This window comes from Lonchura striata, chromosome 5 (genome assembly GCF_050655825.1).
Source record: "Lonchura striata isolate lonStrDom1 chromosome 5, ASM5065582v1, whole genome shotgun sequence".
Classification (NCBI taxonomy): Eukaryota; Metazoa; Chordata; class Aves; order Passeriformes; family Estrildidae; genus Lonchura; species Lonchura striata.
In genome coordinates, this window is record NC_140707.1 from 53,547,726 (window position 1) to 53,572,080 (window position 24,355).

Consider the following 24,355-nt stretch of genomic DNA (forward strand, 5'->3'; position numbering starts at 1 on the left):
TTATCTTGCTCACATCTATACAGCCAAGTTTAATCACATACCACTATACAAGTTCTTCCCTTCACACAACAAATCTGACATGAAGGCCCTATTTTGGGGGTAATCAAGATGTTTCTAGCTGAACCGGTGTAACCAAAGTGTTTCACAAGATATATATATATTCATTCATGGCCAGTAGAGGTGTTGTGATGAATGGCTTCACAGTACTGTGACAACTGTCACAGTCCAGAAACACTCAATACTAAAGGATGTTTCAATGAGCCTGAAGCTTCCTACTGTAAGACCCAATACCACAAATCACCCTGGCACCAAAGGAACTGAGATGTAAAATAGTACTGGCACCTGCTTCACACCATTTTAATTAAAACAGTACCTGCCACACATGCAAGCCATTAAAGCATATTATTATAATCTTTAAAGAATTTTAGAGAAATATGTATTTCTTAGAACATTAATTTTTGTTAGTGTGGAACAAGGTCCATAAATTATTTGTATTTCAGAATGTGTTTATGTAATCCTAAGCAAAATTTTAAAAAAAGAAAGAAAAGGAAAAAAAGTCTCAAGTGATTTTTAACATTGATTGTTCATTAGCAAACATATTAATATTGAGCACACTCCACTATCTTTAAATCTTTTAGTTCAGTTCCCACCACTGCACGCAATGGAATACTCATGATCACCAAGATCAAAACATCTGTTCATCTGTATCTTAATCAAGTTTTCTCATCCACATTTAAAAAGAACTCCAGACTTTATATATCCAGATAGAATATAATATCAAAAAGGGAATCCCTTTTGCAATATTCTGTGCCTTTTTAGCTTGTAGCAATTTATTAGCTACTGCAGTTGTTAGCAAGTGACACAGCCAAGATTTCAAAAGAATATACTATACTGAAAACTTAAACTTTTTAAAAATTAACTAATTCTTTTGATAACTTTTAGGTACACGCTTGTATGTTTACTGTGTAAAATCAAAGCAGATTCTTCAACCTACAGTGATGCATTGGCTTACCTTAACCTGAAGCAGCACCTCTAACCATAACAGAAGAAACAGAAGAAAGGTGTCAGAAGTTAATAGAGAAGGAAACAATTCACTGTTCAGATTCCCTAAGAGACAATACTACACAAGTAACAGAACATAGTGTTTTCTTTATATTCCCTGAGCCTTAGGCAAGACTGATATTTTGTAGCAAAACTTTTAAACATTTACATATCCAGTCTGGCCTGGTCTATATTTCTTTATTTGCACAGAAACTATTACTAATTTTATTGGGGGGAAAAAAAGGAGAGCTGATAGAAGGGAAATGTAATCATTCAGGGGCTGTGAGGGACAACAGAGAAGTGTGATTTAATATTCTCAGAGAATTTTTATTCAAGTTATACTCATGACTTTTAGAAGACTTCTAGGAATGGATGATATATTACTGGGTTAGGCTTAAAATCGTGCAGTCTGTACCTCACATCAGACAAAAAGCATGAGCAGACAGGAGGATAAAAAATGGTAATATTAGTTACTCTAATGACAGCTCCAGAAATAAGCATCTGAGAGAACACGTAAGCATCTGAGCAAAAAATCAGGACTACATCTGGACCATACATGACCTAGCCGGCCTCCACAAACTTGACTATTTCTTTAAAAAAGTTTTAAAAAATATGTTCAAGGCAAAAAGCAGTGCACAAATGACATGAGTCTATTACAGGATGTGTCCCTCACAAAAAAGGAGAGAGACAAAGCAGGGAAGTGTTTAATGCTTTTTCTCTCTTCAACACCATTGATGAGCTGGGGTCCCAGTGCTCTGAGCAGAACCATGGCTGTGAAACAAATGAAATTCCCAGCCAATCCTGAATTTGTGTGGGATTTTCTGCTCCTGGGTCCCTTGTAGTCTATGGGGCCTGATGGGATTTTTCAAGAATATTTAAAGAGCTGGCTTATGTATTTGAGGCCTCTCTCAACAGTTTTTGAGAAGTCTTGGACATCTGGAGAGGTCTTAGTTGACAGAAGTTGGCAAATGTTATCCCAATTTTCAAGAAGAGCAAGAGGATGACCACAGCACAGATGGAAAGGGACCAGGGTCCTGGTTGGTGGAAAGCTGAACATGAGCCAGCAATGAACTGGCAGTCAGAAGGGTCAACCCTGTCCTGGGGTGCATCAGACACAGCATGGCCAGCCAGGCAAGGGAGGGGATTGTCCCCCTCTGCTCTGAGCTGGGGCAGCCTCACCCTGAACACTGTGTGCAGGTTTGGGCACCAGTATAAAACAGACAGGAAGGCTACAAATACGGTGAAGGACCTCGAGGGGAAGCCACATGAGGAGTGGCTGAGGTCACTTGATCTGTTCAGATTGGAGGAGACTGAGTGGGGACCTCATTGCAGTTACAGCTTCCTCATGAGGGGAAGAGGAGGCACAGGTATTGATCTATTCTCCCTGGTGACCAGTGACAGGACCTGAGGGAATGGCCTGAAGTTGTGTCAGAGGAGGTGGAGGTTGAATATTGGGAAAAGGTTCTTCACCCACTGGACACTGGCTGGACACTGGGACAGGCCCTCAGGGAAGTGGCCACAGCACCACCCTGACAGATTTCAAGGAGCGTTTAGACAACATTCTCAGGAACATGGTGTGATTCTTGAGGCTCTTCTGTGCAGGGACAGGAGTCAGACTTAAGAGATCCTTGTGGGTCCCTTCAAACTCAGTATATTCTGTGATTCATTGAACGTATTTATTGTTTTGGATGCCAGAACATTTTGGGACAAGGAGTTTCTATAACTGAAGCGTATACTGCATAAAACAAAAAGTTTCCTTTTGTTTCTAATATAATGCCTGGACTATCAATGACATTTTTATATGTATAATTCTTGCCTTTAATTTGCTTATTTCAATAAGTCTTCCTTCTGTTTCACCCTGATATTTCTCTTTATTTCCCTTTCACTTTGATTGGTATTTGATGTAGATCATTCACTTATAAATATCTCCCACGCTTCATTTAGAAAACCTCTTCCAACTTTTTACTTGTCCCAAGAACTAGTCCAAAATTCTCCTCACTAGTTTTATAACCTCTCTATACCTGTCATTAACTGAACTACTTCAGTGTCTGCCTTACAGTGAATTCAGGAGTGCAAGAGTAGATACATATATATATTCAAATACACAGCTTAAGTACACAAGATACTTGGCCGAGTTGCTGTAATTTCTTCTAGTCCAAATATGATTGCATTGCAATAGTTTGGCTGAATATGAGAATAAATATATTAAAAACTAAAATATAAGGTTACCAATCAAAAAATTATAGGTCCCAATGTGCTGCTTTTTAAGAGGCCTGTATTAAAAGAATGAGAAGGCTTTTTTTCCCAAAGCTTACATGAGATCTTTTAGTTCTATTCCTGGCTCCCCTCTATTCCTGGGAAATTTTCTGTGCTTCATTTGAACATGGCTAAAGAAAATATTTCTCTAACTTCTGACGTGAAGCTCAAAGAAAGTGCACTGAAATCCATGCAAAATATTCCTATGAACTTCCTTATGAATACAAAAGGTGACGACAGTCCTAAACTTCACCATGTCTTAACAACTGCCTAAGGTATGAGCTGGGAGAGAGAGGATGGCTATTGTATTTGTTTAGTACCATACTGATTCTCAACTGAAACTACTGTAGGAGGAATATGAGAGAGGATTGTAAATATAGATGCAGTTAACACATCTTGAAGCACAGTTATAAGCATTCTGTTGTTTTCCTTTGAATGACACTTATGTACCAGCAGACATTCTGTAGAGGATTCCAAAAGCTCTTGAGGGACCTCGGGGCTTCTAGTTAAAAAAAAAAAATCACTAAAGAACAACTTCCCAAAACAGGCATCACTTCCTAGGTGCTTTAGTAAGTTCCAGTAAGTTTCATTAGGAAACAATTAGTGATACAGACAAATAGGAAGGCTAATCTTGAGGTGATAAAAATGTCTCGTTCTCGTTCAAAGACAGTTTTATTATGAAAATGTGATCAAGGCAGGTGTTCTAGTTCTGTGGGGTTGAACTCACAAAGGTGTGTATATTTATTCATCATCAAGTTGTATGTTTATATGTACTTATTGTCCATAAATAAATATACATATATTAGGGTGGCATGCACGATTTTTTTTACTGATGGGGCATGCAATCAAAAAAGTTTGGAGACTAGTACTTAGTATTTAGAACCCCTGAACAATCTCACTTCTGAAGTAAGCAGACTATGGCTGGTAGGTAGCATTCAGAATTTGACTTTTTTCAATCAAGGCATTTAGTTTTTCTAAATCTGAAATGTTTTTCTAGCCTCTTAATCCAAAATTCTTTCTCCTTTATATGCCAAGCAGCATGCATTCTAACACATGGAATTGAGAGGAAAAAAAGCAAAGTTCAAGCAAGAACAAGGTCTAATGAGAAGAGTGTCTATGGGAAGGGAAACTGTGTGGGAAGAATGAGGAAAAGAAGAAGGGACTAGACCTATTTACAGTAAAGGGACAGAACAAGAATGTGTGGCTTATTATTCAAATAGAAGCTCTCCTATAAGCAGCAGATCATATCTGGAGGCCTTACTGCTTTTGAGCCATGATTGGTATAAACTAATCCTGAAGTGCCAAATACATCTTTGTACATAGAAGAGTAAGTCTGTATGTTAACACAAATATTTACTAAGATTTTTTTTTTATCTAGAATTATGAGTGTCATCTCTAAACAGGTGCTACTATGACAAATTCAGAGGTGGTAACCCAGGTACTGCTTGTTCTCTGAAGTAGTGTCCAAATAAGCAAGCTGAATTGCAGTCAGATTAGAATCAAGGGTCCCTTCTAGAATCTAGAGAGATGTTACATCAGAATTAACACAGCTGGGATAGCAATAAAGCTGTTAACTCACAGTGAGTCACAACTGCAGAGCTATAGAAAACCTTCTGTTTGCATTATTTGCTCAACTGTTCTCTACGGAGATGTAAAAGCATATGAAACGCTTATAAAGTCAGACCACTGGAATTTCAGTTTTAGGCAGACTCATTAATCAACCAACTTGTCTGAGCCTTAAGCAGCTACTTTTCATTGCCAGGAATACGAAATCTTCTATATCAGTGTCCTTGCACTACGGACTTTAATCTGCTTCATTGCTGTAGGATGAAACCACCATAGCTTTTCTTATTGAAGCCTTCTAAGCCATGGTTCTACTGACAGAAAAAAAAAAACAAACACTGCAGGCTAGAATTTTCTTCATGCCTCTATTTAGCAATTTCTTTTAAAATTCATTTAAATGTTCATTTAAATATTTCACACTAAATTAATAATTAATGCAGAAATAAGAACTTTCTTGTCTGAAAACACGAACTGCAGATATCAAGAATGATACAACCAAAATTGGATTTGTGTGTGTGAGCTACTATCCCACCTGTCTGTAGCACAGATCTATGCAAGGAAACTGACAATGGATTTTTCCTCACACAGTTTTGAATAGAAAACCTATTAAATACCCTAGAAAGAAGAAAAAAAAAGAAAAAAAAAAACCCCACATTGTTATATAAAAGAAAATATAGTAAGAAATGATTCAAAGCAAGGTCCTCATAACAGTTGACACTTTGAACAGAAAATGCAGTTCAACACTGTTTTATCACTGCATATAATACATAATTGTTACAATTCTCTCCTGAATGAAGAAATTCTGATAATGAATAAAATTTTCCAGGAGTACACAGAAAGAAATTGAAAGTTAATTTGTTTTCATTTACCAACTGCAAGCTAGAAAGATAATTTGTCATTTCTTGTTTTAGAAAATTATGTTGATATGTTTATAGGCATGGTAGCTATACAAAAGTTATGGTATAGCATATGTAAATGACAAAACAGGAAATTGAATGCCACTTGTTTCAGCAAGCTCTGTCTTAATATCCTCGGATTTTCTTGTTTTGATGTTTACCATCCCAACCATATTTATGCATATCAGCAAATTTCCTTTTGGCTACATCTGAAGAGCAGCTGCAGATTTTAATGCAAATACACACAAAACTGATCTTGGACCTATCAGCTAAGGAATGGTCAATGATTAAGGGTATCCAGGTTTTTGAAGCAGCTCATTTGAATTGAAATAAGTGGGCCAACCAATGGAGGCCAACAGCTGCAAGACAGAAAGCTTTTCTAGTCAAGGTCACTTGTTACTTGAGATGAGTGATTCTCCCAAGCCTAGAAGTGCATTTCTTAATTGGGCTGTCTGAAGATCAGAACTAAACAATCCATTTGCAATGTTCACAGCATAGGAAAACAGATAATATAGGAAGCTCAAAGATACTGGTCCAGAAATTAAGTTTCCCTACCAATCTCAGTAAAAAAGGGATCTTTTAGCAGCTTGGATGTTTTTTTAGAAGAGTAAACCACACAAAAAAAAGTCCCATCTCCATGGGATTCACTCCTTGATAAATGCTGCAAGAAAGCTTTTAATTCTCCTAGATGGCCCTATGTATCACCAGGACCCAAACAACTTCTAAGAAAACACCTTCTTCAACCAAATAAACATGCATGCACAGAGGTCAGCATGTCTCACTGACACCCAACATAATGCAATTAGAAATTATATAACTCTCTATTACACATGCTACAGAAGAAGATGCAATAAACTGAGCTCGCTGTTATGAAGAAAGCCATAATAGTAATGTTTACTTCTAACTTTTTCAGCTGCAGTTAGGCTTTAAGTTATTCCTTGGTGGGACAATCCTGTTTTTGTCCCATGGGAACTGATATACAACTGAGACTTACCAGCTCACTTTCAGTGAATGGCACATTTTGCTTAGCATCTAAAAATCTATTTTGAAAATTAGACTATCTAAATGCACTAACTTATTCCTTCCACATAGTTAATTGCAAAAATCTACAGTACAACAGCTCCAGTAAATTTTTTTAAGAATTTTTATACATAGATTTGAGGAAGAGATCTCTCCTATACTCCAAAGAGAAAATAATATTAGGAGAAAAATTATATATATTATATATTGGAAATTATTTGGAGTATTTTTGTATTTTCAAATTTGAGATGTTTTTGCACCGTTAGAAACATTCCAAGCTTAAAGTTCAGATCTTATCCTACTGTTGCTTATTGAAACTGTTGAAACTTTCTCTGTTTTGCTGTAATACATGAATAGTCCATGGTACAAACTCATGAAACCAGTCTGTGTAGATAAGTCTCATTGACCAAGAATGAAGTATTAATATTTCTCCAGCTTTTAAGAGAATAAGCACGTATATAGTAGAATATTCACATTCCACTCTTAAATAAGAAGCTGCTTTAATAAAACATAGCCAACATAACCTAGTGTACTTAAAATCCCTTTAATACACTTGAGAAATATAAGCTTAACATTCCCAACATTTTGGAAAAGAAAGTCCCTTCTGCCTCAGGGAAGAAGGATGACATGAAGCTATGCAAAACTTCCTCCCAAGTTCCATGACTCATGGCTCATGTCTTGACAGAAACAAGGCATCTGAAAAACTAAGTTCTCTGCCAATTTAAATACGCTTCTAGTAAAAAATAAGGTGGTTTGTAATAGGCATTAAGAACTTAATAGGGAAAACCGTAAATTGCCAAACTATAAGATAATAATTGCCAAGCTATAAGATCACTGCATTATATTCAATAGTGTCCTAACTTAATTCTGTCCTTTGAGCTCTTCCTTAATAAAAATGCACTCCATGGATTTTAAGCATGTAGCATTAGAACAAAATTATTTCACTAGCATTTTTTAATTTTATGTAGTGTCTTGCAAGAAGTGGTATACTGTCTGATCATTTGATTTTGCAAGTAGAAGCAGTTACAGAAAACTTTCAAGCCTTATTTTCAGACAATGCTGCTCCTAGAATTTCAATCTAATCAAGAAAGTAATGTTCTACAGCCAAATCATCAAATATAAATAAAATCAGCAAGACAAAGTTTTATCCTGGCAGCTGAAGTACATACAGTATTGATGCAGTATGTATATATGCATAAAGAATATGCATATATATTTCAATGAATATGTTTTCTTGGCTTTGCATTTAGTTTCTTTCTCTAGTGGTAGACACCTCAATTCACCAGGTATACCAAAACAAAAAAAAAAAACCAAAAAAAACCACAATAAAGTTGTAATTGTTAGAACTGTGAAACAAAAATTAAGGTAAATTTTACATTTAAATTTACATTTAAATGTTTTCCACTAAACACAAATTTACATACTAGAAATATATAAAGTTGCACAAAGATACTACTCAAATACTTGAAAATAATTATGGCAAGATGAACATGTGTATTTTAAAAAACAATTCTCAGAGTAGAAAGGTGGTATAAAATTAAGTAATTCAGCTGAGGAATAGGAGACTAAACTTTACCCTCAGTTCTCTCTTTTTTTTTTTTTTTAATACATAACCAGGATCAAGCACATTCTCTCTGACTCAGACACTGCATCTGTTTAAGCAAACAAATAAAACTTTACAGCAACAATATTTACTAACAGTGCTTAATAACTTGCAATTCAAGTCCTTTAAAATAGGAAGAAGTATCCAAATCATACCCTTGACTATGTTATGACCTTATCCTAGAGATGTGAACAAGAAAGATACCGTGAGACTCTCTGTATATGTACCCATTATTATGTGGCTGTAGTTTTTAAAAAACTACATATAGGAATCTGTAATTTATTAAAAACAATTAGTAGCTTATTGTTCTAATCACTCATACTGTATGAACTGCATAGTTAATTTGCTTGTCTTGCTTGGCTCTAGAACATTTAATAAGGATTTTCCCCTTTAACTACAAAATATATAAAGCATTCAAAAGTGGTTCCCATTTTCTTACAAAAAACATATGTTATAGACAGTTATTACCTTGAACATGCTGATTAGAGTAAATATTCGACCTAGGAATTTGTCCTATTTAACCCACTAGAAGGAAAAAATTAGCAAATAGATTAAATATAATTTATTTAACTTAGTCTGTATACAGAAAAATCCAAAACCAGCTAGACTTTCTTTTTTTTTCAATAATTCATTTAAAATGCATGTTCTGTAATTTAAATTATTTTGGTGTATACAGTCACCATTAAGAATTGGTTTTACTGATGACTGAAGTTCTTTTCAAAGTGAAGAATTTTTTTGTACTGATATAGCACTTAAACTTCAATTCTCCAAATACACCATATCATTAGGACTCACTTTAAGACAAAAAGGATCTTAGATATCATGTCAGCTGAAAGGATACAAAAGCTCTTAACATAGCAATGAACTACACTGAAAATCATATTCTATTACAGCCTGAAAAATTCTAAGCAAAACCATTACAACAATCACTAATTTTGAAAGATATTGGGTCTATGACATAACAAGATGAAAGATTTCAAATACTTCTTTAATTGAAAAACCTTTACTATACTGAATCTTAGATGGCATTTTTTCATTTCTGTTCAAATTTCCAACACAATTCATCTGTATTTTAGACTAAGATGGCTCTGATCAAGGGAATAGGCACAACAGGAGAGGAACATAGTGCCCTTGGATCAGTTTTATTTCCTATAAGACAGTTATTAAATAAACTGACATATTTTCAGATATTGAAGAGTTTCTTCAGGATTTCATTGTTACCTAAAGAAGAATAAATGACAGATAGCATATTTCTGTTACATACTTCTCAGAAAAATATTGAATTCAAGGCAAGTGTAGAAGTGCCTGTGTTGCTTGGGGTAGGATTTTTTTGATTGGGTTTTTTAATTTTAATAGCTGTAAAATGGTGATATCAGTTTGGTATATAAACATAGTACACAGCCTGAAAGCATGACAACACCTTTCTATTAATTCAAGGAATCCTCATAAAATCGTACAGTAATTATAAGATTCTCTTGATTATAAAATGTTAAATCACTGTTAAGCTGTAATTGTGCTTATAAAGAGTCCAATTTCATTTCAACAGCTGTAAAAAAAAAAAAAATCCCCAAAAAAACACTAGTTCATAGAATATTTTAGCTTGGTTTAAAGAAAGAAGTCATAATTCACAAAAGAAAGAAAAAAATTAAATAATACATTTTAATTATTTAATATAAACTGAATCCCCATCCCCCAGGTTTCTTTTGTTAATTCTGATTTAGTTTCTGATATGTGCAGGTAAGCCAAGAAATAAATCTAATAAATACAATCTCTTACTTTTAATGAGCAGTACAAACTCACTAATTTAAATGACTCATCATGCTTTCCACACCAAAAAACTGTACATAAGTTTCAGATAATCATCTAAAGTATGTGATTCAGAAAGAAAAAAGAAATCAAAGGAAGTCTTAAAAACAGCTACAGTTTGATCCCATCTCTTACCTTCTCTTTTTTACAATGGCAGCCATATTTTTATGAGTGCATAAAAAGATAATGTCAAATGAAAATGGTTCCAGAAAAATACTAAATAATTACAGCAGTGCATGTCCAGTCAGATATTTCCAGTTTTTTAATTAAAAAAATTCCACACGACAGGATTTCCAAATGATTTGGGCTTATTTCTATTCTTCTAAGACTCTGAACGCAGGTTCATTTTGGCAAAGTTTAAAATAACTTAGAAGTCCTCCCTCCTCCTTCCCCCATCACACTAAAAAAATCAAGCATTATTTAAAGGGCAAGAACACTATTAATAATAAATAAATTATTTGAATAGTAATGATATTTCAACTTTATGCATTTTGAATCTCACTATGAAAACCAAGTACTATGAAGAGTTTCTCTGAAATCCTTCAGGTTCCTTCCTGTATGTATGTTTAAAAGAGCGTTCTCTCTAGTTGATGCTCCCATTCATTGTTCAATAAAAGATGACCTGAAAATACCTTGTGATATTTCTTGTTGCCACAGAAAGGACTCTTGTTCGTACAAGGGCAATATCATGCAATATATGAGAAAAAGAAATTTAATAAAAAAGAAAGAATCAAACCTGAAAGGGCAGAATCAGGCTTAAAGTTGTCTTCAAAACAGCATATTAAATGAAACATAATAGGTCATAATAGAAAGATTTTATACTGTTTTGATTTTCACTAGTTCCCAATCTCATATTTTTCCTCAGTTTAATAGCAGAGATTGCTCAGTGTCAGTGTATTTACTCTCAGTACTACACTGCTTCTTATTTTAAATTTTTACTCTTTCTGCTTTACTGTTCCTGACTCAAACAGAAATTGGACTTCCTGACTTTAAAATAGAAAAAAACAGAAATTTAATTTAAAAGATTAGTTTCGTCAGAGCAAAATTTTACCTATATTTTTAATCTACTTTAATATACCAGGCTCTTTTGAGTTTACGCTATCCACAGCAGTTGAAAAACAGATAATCCTGAATGAACCTAACACAAAAAAAAGAAATTAAGCTTCAGGAATGACTTACCAAAATCTTTGTCAATTTTACTTGTTTAAAGTGACAAAGCTAGAGGCAACTATGATTCATAGAGTTGACACCATCACTAAAACTAGTCAAAATGTAAATCTTTCAAACTTTGATTTTTGTATCCTCAAATATAAGACAATGCACAATGATAAATGCATGAGTGATAAACTTAATTCATAAAGAAAAACACCACACACTTGCCCAGTACAGTTTTGTGCTTGTGACAAGAGCATCTAACATTAGTCAGCTCAGGACTACAACTGTTACCTTCGCTTTACTTAGCAGTATAGGTATATATGTTATACCTATATAAGAAATTCCAACTATGCAGTAGTTCAAATGTGATTGCAATGCATTATTTCAGTAGACACTGAGAATTGGTACAGAGTATGTCCTGCATCACCTGGGACTTTGTGTAAAGCAGTATTTGCAGAGTATTTTGAGATAAATCAGTCTTGTAAATGCAAGCAATGCACCTCCTCTTCTTACATCACTACAGCCATACTAACTTTGTTTCATTAAAAAAACCAGATATGGTCTTGCTAAATATGTCAGGTCTTATTTTGCTAAATAGTTATTTGTTGACTCTCTGTGTTTTCTCTGAAGTAGCAGTATATTATCCTGAAAGAAAAACTGTGCAGACTTCATGCCCACCACTATATAACATTATGTCTAACTTATATACATGTCAGTATATTCCAAGATTTTCTTAGAAAGGCAATTAAAGTAAATCTGAGTTTATAAAACCATTGGGTCCACTCAGGATCAAATACAGACTTTCACTGATTTGAATGATGAGCTTTTCAGACTACACAGTCTAGCTAGATCATATAGAAATGCAATAAATGAAAGAAATTTTTGCCAGATCTTGGGTATAATTGCTGACAATGGCATTCAAAAATAATAACAATAAAATTCTTGTTACCCAAACTGATTTTTAAATTGTTCTTAAGAACACCATGGCATGCTCAGCAATTCCAGAATGCAAATTAAATTCTTAGTTAAGAAACCGGAACTTATGCATTTTATTTCCTCACACCTTTGTCTATTTTGTTAACATAATTGGATACCTAGTACAATAAATTTGATTGTAAGACCAAAATCAGTCCAAGATGAAACATGGAATCCAAATGGGATAATGAAATATCCCATTGTGTAGCATGCTAGATAAATACCTTGCTAAGTAGTGAACTGCATCCAAAGTACCAATCTGCAAACCTGAAATCAGATGTCACATCCTCTTCAGTTCTTCTGTATTTATGAATATTGCTAGACTTCTGAATTTCTAAACTCTCCATCATGATACTCTTATGAAACATGGAAGACAAACATAGCACCACCAGATAAGTATGAAACTTCTCCTACTCTGTAAACAATCCTGGCGCTTCACAACTGTATTTTACTTCATTCTCTATTCTCCATTCTCTTCATGGATGAAGCTCTACTTGTATTTGTCAGGTTTATCCCACATGGACAGCCAGTTCACAGCACCACAGGTACCACTGTGATAATGTTTACACTTCTACATAGATTCATAAGGAGGTTTCAAAAGCCTACAATATCCTAGGTACGTACAAATACTTTGGTAAAGGGGAAAGACAAAAAAATATATAGGTAAAAGCTTTAGTAGAACCTATTTAAGCTAATAAAACTTCTTTAAACATGTTCATCGACAAAGCAATTTAAATATTTATGCCACCTACTTTTGATATGTCCACCATAAATCTCTATTTTTATTCTTTCTCCTCAAAAAACCCCATGAGTAAACTACATTATCAGATCCACAGAAAGTAAATTAATAAGTTAATTTATTGAGAATACAATTTCTCTGTCTCATTTTCATAAGTTTTGATTTATGTGAACTTAAATTAACAGAGAATTTTCAGACTATATCAGGTACTCAGACAAGTAGTTTGTGTCAGTGGGGACAGTCATCCACATTGATGGATATTCATTGTTATTCACAGAATCTGATAAAAAGTTCCACCTAAAATCTACATCATTCCAGCAGAAATATTTTCATCCATTTGATCAAATTTGACTAAATACCTATTTTATTTAGCAATACCTTAAAGGATACTGAGGCATTAAAAAACAAAAAAAAAGAAGGGCTTTTTTATCAATTAAATACATTCTGCCTTCATTTGCTTTATTCCTGCACCTAGGACTTGCCCATAATTTCATTACTAGGTGCCTTAGTATTGTGTCAATACTTCCATTTTTTATGTTTAAGTAAGAAAAGCCAACCAGCATTCTGTATCCTTAATTTAAATTTTTTATCATTTTGATGGATTGCCTTCTCCTTTTGGCTTAACACTTTTTAATGCTTTTAGCTGTGTTTTCTTTTTTCCCTCTGGGAAAGTAGCTTTTCTAATTTTCATGTTCAAGTCATTCATCCATTAAACTATTTACATATTTACATTCTTGTATTACTAGCATCATAATGAAGATTGGGCTTTTCACTTAGTATGCAAAAGTATTTGTTCAAGATACAAAAACAGTCAGACTTTGTCTTGCACCCTTTTTTTAATAAAAAACCCTTTTTAAACATTTAAATGTATCCCTTGGTGAATGAGAGTACTCAAAACTCAGATTAACAAATATACATTTTATTATCTCTCTACCTTCTAAAAATAACTGATTTGATATAATAAAGTCATAATTTTCAAATGAAAAAGAAAAATCTAAGTTGACATGACTGTAAAACAAACCAATTAAATTCACATGGAGATTGTAAATCCATTATTCTTGCACACATTGTCACATGCACTGTCATTACATGCACATGTCAAAAAAGATAGAAATAAAGTAAAAAAAAAACCCAAGTGACGTACAGTATCACTGCTCACCACCAAACAATGTCCAGCCCCTTCTCCAGCTGTGATTGGCTCCTCCCAAACAACTCTCCTATGTTTGTGCACTGGGAATAATATTCTAATACATGGAATATCCCTTTGTCAGTTCCCCTGGTCTGGCCATGCTCTCTTGCAGCTACTTGAGGACCATCTCACCATTAGAGCATGGAAAACTGAAAAGTCCTTGACTTAGGGTGTAACAACTAAATCATGAGTGTGTTTTCAACATTACTGTCCATATTAAATCCAAAACACAGCATGTTTCAGTTACTGCAAAGAGAATTAACTTTGCTCTTGCCAAAACTAAGCAGTTTTGGTTTTTGCTGCAATTCACAAAACATTTTCAATAAATCAACTACTAGGAGCTGTAAATACATTTAGTAAAATTTACTCTTATCTGAATCAACATCAATCAGCACAAAGTGACAATGACCAAAATAATTTAAGAGAATATTTATTCTGCCCAGTTGTATCAGTATGGAGTCCTGAATAAAGGCTGGAACAAGATTTCTGAAGAAAATCTAAAAGGTGACACCTTTCTCCCAGAACAGAGGGAACAGAATACAATGAAAAATTATACCATGACACAGTGAGCTGTGCAATAGCAGTCTAACTCAGACTGCCTCAGACTCTTGTATAATCCCTTTTTGCCCAGGTTGTGCAATGTCCCAGATGGTACAGCTGGGAAATAATTTCTATATCCACTGTGCATGATGTAAACTCATGTGTTACTCAGCCACTGTGTTGGTTTGAAACATGGCTGATTGCATTTGCCTTATTTGTCAGCAAGGGAAAACAAAAAACCACAAACAAAACATTATTGTTGGTTAGCACTAGCCCATTGCAGCTTGAAATAACTAGTTGATAAAATTAATGTGCCATAGAAATTATAATTGATATAATTTTAAAATTCTTTATCCCTTTTATTAACAAATATTGAATCAGTAACATACCTCTTTTTTCTCTGTGAACTTCTTCCAGAAGTTTTTCTTGGCTTTTTATCTGCTTAAAGAGAGACTGATGTTCAGTCTCCTTTATCTGTGTCAAGTGCTTGAGCTGTTCTCGGCTCTGCAGCAAGTAGCATCGCAGCTTTTTTTCCTTACTTTCTCTTTCCTTTACCTCCTCACACAGCCACTGAAGCTTAGTCTACATTTAAAACAAAAGGTACATAAAAAGTAAAGAATTCTAATAAAAATAAGAGGACATAAATGTTCACTGACCAAAGTATCTTTGAAGCCACAGATTATTCATTTGTAACTATCTGAAAAATAATAATAACAGGGCATTCAGATACATTAAGAGAGAAGGTAAGTTGATTTTCAAGAGACCAAAAAGACATATTTTTGTTGATAATTGTATGTGAAAAGTGATTTTCGTTAATATTATTTTATTTATTTAAAATCAGAAGCATGAATTTGCTAGGGTAGATATGGAAATTCACATTTAATTAGTTCACACATAGACACCAAGAGATAGGCCTTCCTTTCAGAATACCTTTTTCCTCTCTATTTTATGTTGGCAGAATTTAAAAATATTTCCCCTTTCTAAAACAGTGACATCAATCCTTTCTAGTCAGCAAAAGTCAATATTTAAGGGTCACTCAGAGGAGAAAAAGATCTCATTGATAAGGTTGTGATCAATTTAGTAAATCTAGAAATTATGAAATGGAATACGATATGGACGCTTTCACACAGTCTATTTAATAAAAAAGAAAATAAAAGTGGCATTTTAAGCAGTTATTAATTCTAAACTTCTCTCTAGCAGCTAAACAAACTTAGGCTTGCAACATATTATTAGATGCTCTTTGAAAGTTTTAATATGTCAGTGTCACTTTTTCAAATGAAGAAAATACTTCCTCCATAACATTTCTCCTTTGATTCCAACCTTATCTCTTTTATCTATAGAGGAAGTATTTCTTGGTCTACAAGTCTTACACAGACCACACACCATGAATAACCTTCTCTTATATGCAAACATTTGCAATTTTTTTCCTTAAGTCAATTCTCCTGTGGCTTTGACCCTTCCACATGACACAAAACCACCAGTTGTCTTCCACAGTTTGCAGTCTATTTTGATCATGAGAAATTTATTTCTTTTAAAAGATACTGAATAAGAAGTGTGTTCTATGTGTGAGCTAGGGAACTGAAGGAAAGCTGCAAAATGACAGGCAAGATTTATGAGTTACAGTCATCACCTTGAAGATGTTCTCAAACAAGTGTGCCCCCACATTATAGAATTTGAAAGCTTCAACGGGAAAAGAAAAAATAATTTATTTTCCAAGAATCCTATCTAATATATTTTAGATTGAATAAATATCAGCCTTATATAAAGATTTAAAGTAATATCTAGCCTTGTGATAATGCTGTAAGAGAAACTTAACCTGCTGACAACATTCTTATGCTTTACTTTTCTGAAAAAACTTGAACCAGATCTAAAGGCTATCACTGCTTTTACTTCAATGCCTTTTTTTCTGTGAAAATAATATTGTTATTTATTTTGGTATAGTGATGGTTATTTCTTATTGATAGAAGCATATTCTAGCAGTTGAAATAACAGTCTGGAAATATCTAATAACTAATAACTGCCAAAGGAATGCTTTTGTATTTTTCCTTTTACCCTTTAAGTGCCATTGTAAATGGATGTTCAACTAAATCAGATCCATTTATTCACAGACTCACCTTCTCACTCAACTAGGGCTGAAAAGGACCTTAGGGATCATCCAGTTCCAAACCCCTGACATGAGCAGGGACATCTCCCACTACACCATCAAATGCTGAATATTAGCTTACTCAGTAAAACTTCAGGAGGTCTGACTATTACCTTTGTTTCTGCTAACCAGCGATGAGGATCATTCAGTACTGTTGGTGTAAGGGATATTGCCTATGAAAAAGTGGGTGATAAAGAAACAAACATAAAATGAGCATTAGGCATAGGAGGAAGAAAGTCTTTTCTGCTTACTGGAAATTAATCAGAGAAATAAATTTCTTATCAAGGAAGATTAAGCCTAGTGCTTGACTTCTGTCAATACAAATATTTATCCATCAAATTCGTCCTACTTACCCAAGTTGCTGTGGCAACTTCTTGAAGTAAAGGGTGAAACTTTTTAGAAACCTTAACAATACCTGAAGTACTGGGCATAGGAACAATATCATAAAGGAAGATTCTTACCTTTAAAAAAAAAAATTATACCAGAACCACAAAACTAACTTTTTTTTCACATTAACTGTCTAGTCAAAAAATCACATTCAGAACTGGTTTAAGTTGGCCAATGATAAAAACCAAGGAGAATTGTATAAACAGGGATCTACAAAACGTTATACAGAAACCAAAACATCTCCACAAGGTGAGGAACAAGTTCAAGAAGGCATAGCTCGATCAAAAATCTGGCAACTACAGCAGATTATAGATGTTAATTTTAAAAAAGACCTATCTGTAAGGATACAAAGAAGGAAGCTTGTTTGTCAAACACATTTTCTTAGAATTCTCATCTAGTTTTGTGCTGCAACACCCCAACTCCACGTGTAAGTGGAGAAATGGTGTCAATTGTGGAAAAAAATCTATTTCAAAAACAGCCCAGCCCAGTCAAATGACCAGGAGCTACAAAGTATTTTTTGTTTAAACAGCAAGACAAAAAAAAAGGTGTACTCTGGGTTGCAGCTAAGGCTAAAAAGCCACTAGGTCAAGCACTTGTAAGTGTGGCGACAAGCTGAGTCAGACAGTCCATTCTCTTTATTCTCAGAAATGTACAATGTTGATTTAACAGGCTCAGTCTTGTAGAATCATATGGAGGGGGAAGAGTGGTTTCTGTACCTGGCAAGCAAATGAGAATGATCAGAAGAAAAGCTACAGGGAAATGCGTTGTGGAAGAAGTAGTAAAATAGCAAAAAAAAGTTACAGCAAGCTACCAGTTTCCTGAAAATTTGAGTCTGAGTTTTCTGAATACAAGGACCTGCTCCTCAAAAGAGGAGGTTATAAACTCTTTTCATTTTCAGTATTCAGTTCTCTACATAAAAAACAAAGCACCTAAGTGATTTTTAACAAAAAATTTCTTCCATTTTCTCCTACTTTTAAAAGCATTTTAGGTCCTTCTTAAGGATTTCCCAATTCTAGGAACATGGCCTTAGAAAACATATCTCAAAATTTTGGCTAATAAAAGGTCCTTTCACACAAGCAAAAGGAGAACTATTCCTCAAAAAATGAAAAAAAAGAAAGCAGACTCAATTAATGCATGGACACTCCTTCATAGTATCCCATTGTAATACACAGCAATGTCTCTCTGTACCAGCTAAATAGCCATAATTCTATTAGAATGATTATCTATGCAACAGTGAAAACAATGCATACAAGTTCCACTACAAAAGTTCATCAAGAAAAGAACAAAACCTGCAGCATACTTAAAACTTAGAATTACTTTTAATTTCTCCATGGAGTCTCGAGAAAAGATTTCACAGGCAGCATCAATTTCACTTCCTATCGTGGAGAGAATGGATTGCTGTTCCATTTCTAATTGACGCAGCTGATCTTTAAATTGCAGTCTGGCCTCACTCATCTTTCTCAAATGATCTTCTTCATTGCTGATCTGTTTTTCCTAAAGTGAAAAAGGAAAAACAAAAAAAAAAAATTGCATTAATAACATATGTCATCAGCCATGTATCATTCAATCTCATAATCAGACCATACTCAGTCATGCTAAGTTCAACTCCTTGACATAGAAAAATAATACCTTCTAATAGCACTTGTAAGTTCCTCCCTTGATTCTCCTTATTATCCAGTAAATCAGTTATAAAGAAACTGCTACCAAATCCAAACTGCTACCAAATCCAAATTCAACAATCATAAAGCCTATTTTCAAAGTCAAAAATAGGTGTTCTATTACAAATCTCCTCATGAGTAGAAAAAGAGCCCAGTGTAAATACTCCCATTATTATCTTTTGCCCTGAATCTGTTCTAGGCATCTAATCTCTATCGTCAGAAAAGAGACTTCAGAAGGAAAATTTTATTGGCAGTCAGTGTGCCCTCAAAGGAAAACTACCCAAAGAATATCTCACAGGAGAGTGAGTGGCACTGAAGAAAGTATTTTATATTATCATCTAATGTCAGAAAGTTAATTAAATATGTTACATATGTTTTTAAAACTCAGATTCTCTTCTTTTATACCTATGATAGAACTACCATAAAACCAAACAAAACTGCTGCTAGGTTACACAAAATATTGATCATTAATAATATAGAAAAATCTATACTGTGAGAATTAATGAAATTGAAACACACGTCTGCTGCTGAGAACAGGAGGATGTAATGCAGCAAAGGGCAAACACTTTAACACGCAAATTCCAATGTGTGCAAGTTGCACCAAGAACAGTAAGAACAGCAAGGACTTCAAAAATTTATTAATTGTGGACCTCCAAAATGACAAGGTGTAACTGTTTGAAGTCTATTTGCTGGAGATCTTCATACACTGCTCTTATGAGACACCAGTGCGGAGTTAGGTAATGTCTAACAACCAAGTTAAAGGAGAGGTGACTCAACCACTTCCCCAAGCAGCCTGTTCCAATGCATGAATAAAGTTTTCCTAATATCCAATCTAAATCTCCCCAGACACAGCTTAAAGCTATTTGATCTTGTCCTATCACTTGCTAATTGGGAGACAAGATCAACATCCACCTTGCTACCTCCTTTCTGGAGGTTCTATTTATAGGTGTTTATTTCTACTAGCAAAACAGGTATTTTTAATGTAGGTGGCCAACAAATGTGAAACATCAGTACTTGATAAGCAGTCTGATTTTTTCACTTAATACAAAAATACTTGGGAAAGAAATTATTTCAAACTGAAGAAATTGTAAGATTTTTTAAGATGGACAGGTTCCAGTATTTCTGTACTATAAAGATGGGATTTGAAATATGGGAGTTGAAATAAGAGTTTTGACCTAGACTAGTATTCTGAAAGCAGTAAGATTGCACTGTATACATTTCCAGTATCTATATTGTCTCACTATTCAGTGAATGCAGTCTATCACATGTCAAAGTTCATTCCCACAGACCATGACTAAAACAGAACACATAACTTTATTTTTTTATTTCTTATCTTCTTGATTTTCTGAATGTGCCAACATTCCTTATCATTCTACATCCAGAGCCTACGGGAGAAAAGAAGTCACTAATGACTCAGAAGTGCACAGAAGAGAAAGGAAAGAAACCAACCATTTTACCATTATGCTCTGTTCCTTCACCTTTCATGAAAAAAAAAAAAAAAAACAATCTAAGCTAGCTGTAATACCTATGCCCCTTTGAATTAGTATTTGCCTTAAGAACAGAATATTAAAAGTGTTAAAAGCATGGGGAAAAAAAAAAAAAGAAAGTACTCTGTAACAAGCTTCGGCTGTGCTGCTACAATTGTATGCTAGTATGAGATTTATCAAGAGGTAGTATTATTTCCCCCATCCTTTCGACAATCCACAAAACCAAAATAGCAAATATTCTCTTAACCATTAATGCAAGCTATATAGAAGTCTCCATCTGCCTTTACCTTCAAAAGTTGAGATCACAGGATTGCATGCTTAAAACCTTCTCTAATCTTTTTAAATTTAGACACAAAAGATGATTTTGATGTAAAAAGAATGTCTCCCCAATATTAGGTAAATTTGGAGCTAATACACAACAGACGCCCATGTACATTCCTATAAACACATATTCTTAATAATAGGTATTACACAACTAAAATGCCAACATAAAAAACCCACATTTTTGAATTTTCATTTCAAGTACTTTTTACTAGTGTGACAAGCTAAGCTTTAAAACCACTTCCTGATAGTTTAGCAAGCTAAAGAAATGCCAGATTTAACATTTTTCTAACTCTATACTATAAAAGAAAACTCCAAAACACCAAAAATCCTCCATCTCAACATTAATTAGAATTTCTTTTACTATGCTTACATTGCACGTCTACTTCAAATTATCTCTAAATTATTCATAGCTCCACTACATCTTGAAGAAATATATGAAGAAAACTAGAAGTGGCTGAAAGTGGCTGATTAAACATTTCTTAGTTACCTATATTAGAGATCAGGCAAGCAACAGGATTTGTATTTATAGTCCTAAATAATATTAACAAATCTCTGGAGGGATATAATTCATAATCCAGCCAAAGCCTTTTTGTCTTCTTTCATTCATAAAGAAACCATGAACTATGGCATGACTGCGTACATTCTTTAATACATTCATGCTGGGTTTTTTTTAGGTTTACCATCTATTCCTATAATCCATCATTTATTTAGGTATTTATCAGCAGAGAAACAAATCATGGTTAAAACCAGTTAATTTTACCTTTTTCTCCAGTTCTTGTTTTACAAACTCACATTTCCGTTTTAATTTTATATTTTCTTCCTCATTTTGGATTAATTCTTCTGTCAATTTATCACTCTCAACTTTTATTTTTTCCAGTTGTCGACCCTGAGCCTTAGTTATGTTTTTCTCTTCTAAAAGTTCTATCTGATGGTAAAGGGAAAAAAAGAATACAAAGCCACTGTATGGGTTATTTTAAAAAACACCTAAACTCTAAAGTTTTATATCAGTGGAACACTTTTGCCAAATGATAAATAAAAAAAATTAAGTTCTACTAAGTGCAATTACTTATCTGAACATGGAAAACATGCATCACAGACACACAATGTTTTAAAGCAGAAAACAGAAGTCTCGGGCTCTTCATTTCAGCTCTGCTACATTCATCAGCTTACATCATCCTGAGAAGCCTAGTATTTATGCAGCTTTTCCATTACTAAAATAATTTGGAATCAGAAAGTCTAAAACACATTTAATTTCAGGAACAAATGCTAAATTTATATCTGCGAGGAAACAACAGCAAAGATTTAGTATTTTTAAGTTCTAGATTTGTGTGGGTTTAGTGCTCTTACTTTGTACGATTAATGCTACTGATGAAACTTTGCAGAGAAAAATGAAGAAAGCATGTAAGGATCTAGAAAGCACCAAAACAATAAGTAAATAATGTATATTTGTTTCCAGTGAAAAAAAATAATTGACTGAAAATTAAAGATTTGAGAAATGCTCTACAATATCTAGAAAACTTTAAAAAAATGCAACAAAAAAGCAAATTAACACACACATTCCTCAAAACCAGTTTCTTATTAGATAAAGCGTGGGATGCAGTTAAACACAAAAATAAACTTGTGAAGTAAATTTTTTTCTGAGAAAAAGCAAAAATTCTATTTCCCAACTACACTATAAATCTAGCTTCTATGAGGAAGAAGGGTAAGGAGAGAAGTTTCATTAATTAATTTTGACACTATATCTAGACATTAATTTAGACACTGAACGGATAACAAAAACTCTTCCAAAGGACAATTTGAGAAAAATCTTTGGTATCTACAGTCTACAAAGACTAAAGATCATAAAGACAAGCCTGCAATGCCCAAAACATTTTATGTGAATATAATTATAGAAATCAACTTTTCAGTTCCTACTAAAGGTAATTGCATTATAATATCTATGCAGCTGGTGACAATCCAAGAAAAAAATACCTATATTACCCTTGAGATACTGAAGAGAAAGTTAATACTTATTAATTTCCAGTATGGACAAGGTAGATATGACTATAATTGAATTGATCTTTATTAAATCCACTTTCAACACTTAATAATCTTCAGGAAAAAATAGATGGCACAATTGGAAAATGTATAGAAAACAATTTAAAATTAATATACACATATATACAATTTAACATGTACATATACTTATCTCTATGTAAGTTTAGATTAAAGATTTATACTTCAAAGACTTGCAAACTGTCAGGCAGCAGGAAATTTTGTATGTCATCACTCTAAGAAAACAAGCATGTTTTTAAAGCAAATGAGGGTATGTATTTAAATTAGGCAACAGGTCCAGAGTTTCTGAGCATAAAGCCAAATGGAGATCACGAAGCAAACCACTTAAATTCCTATGCCTACTGTATCAATCCTTTTAAATAACAAATAAGACATTATTGCGGCATCGGTTGGGAATCACTTAGGATGTTCTAGCAGAAACCAAATTAAAAGTTTAAGCATCAGAAGCTCAGTAATGAAATAGTAAGATCCTTCTTAACACTGGTAGCTCAAAAAACTCGATGTTCTTCTCCAGTTCTCTTGCATCATACAATATTCTTATGGTACCCTCCCTACTACCCCAAAAAATCCTTAACTTCTTAATAATTTTTCAATCCAGTCCTGCACTACAGAAAACCAGGCAAAAGTGGGGCAGAAAGTACCATACAGAGGAGGCAAGCAAGGAAAGAACAACTAAAATCAAAAGTCACTTCTTTTTATAATCTATGCAGAAGTTACTTCTCTAAACACAGGAGTCTCTACCCTTGATTTCCTGGAAGTAACTCATAAATGCATCCTCTAAGTTTAAGGCTTTGGATTCTACAAATATATTAAATTTCTCTTTAGTCCTCAAGTGTCTCTCAACCAAGCTCTATTTTTAAAGTTTTAACTATCTTTGGACAAAATATGTATATTCCTTTCCTAAAACAGTTACAAAGGTCGGACACAGCTGAGGCATAAATAAGGTCAATTATTACTGTGACAGTAAAAGACAGCTGGTTGCTAGGCACAAAATCTTAGCAGCTTGAAAAAAAAAAAGGTTAAAAAACCCAACTTTTTTTTCTGTTGGATTTCCCTAAACACTACTCTAACACCAAAAATACTTAAAAAAAAAAAAAAAGAAAAAAAAAGATAAAATGCATGTTAAATTTACCTTACATTAGAAGAAAAGTATGTCCATAAAATTGAAATCCAAATGCAATGTAATGATGAGTTCAGACAAAAAGTAACCAAAACATCTGCAGGATGACATGTTCTCATCAGATCTTCCTAGAGATGCATGTGATTTTCTATTTTGTTTCACTTACTGTCTCACAATCAAGAGAATCTCGTGCATTCTCATTTTGCATACTTCTAAAAAATTTGTCTACCCTAATATCTTAGAAAATCCATCTCCCTCAAACCTTCTGCTCTTAAAAAATATATGTTGATTTAGGATTCTGGGGAAATCAAGGAATTGTAAATTAATTTTTTTTTTTTAATATTCTGTCTAGGTTCAACAATCAGTAAAAATAAAAGGTCCTAACTGTAGGATTTGCT

General features: G+C 33.7%; 1 protein-coding gene across 34 annotated transcripts in view; it reads right to left on the reverse strand.

Annotated features, from left to right (window-relative positions):
- Positions 1-24,355, reverse strand: part of CEP128 (centrosomal protein 128) — a 175,805-nt gene that overhangs the window by 114,274 nt on the left and 37,176 nt on the right. For 24 of the 34 annotated variants that reach the window (XR_014956074.1, XR_014956072.1, XM_085582238.1 and 21 more), the window contains 4 exons: positions 21,543-21,703; positions 18,631-18,807; positions 17,040-17,099; positions 15,173-15,365 (listed from right to left, as the gene is read on the reverse strand). Coding sequence is in view for 32 of the 34 variants with exons in the window: in XM_085582238.1 (XP_085438364.1) it covers positions 15,173-15,365; positions 17,040-17,099; positions 18,631-18,807; positions 21,543-21,703 (591 nt within the window). In the remaining 2 variants the exon portion in view is untranslated. The other 10 variants (XM_085582263.1, XM_085582262.1, XM_085582260.1 and 7 more) reach the window with 4 other exon arrangements.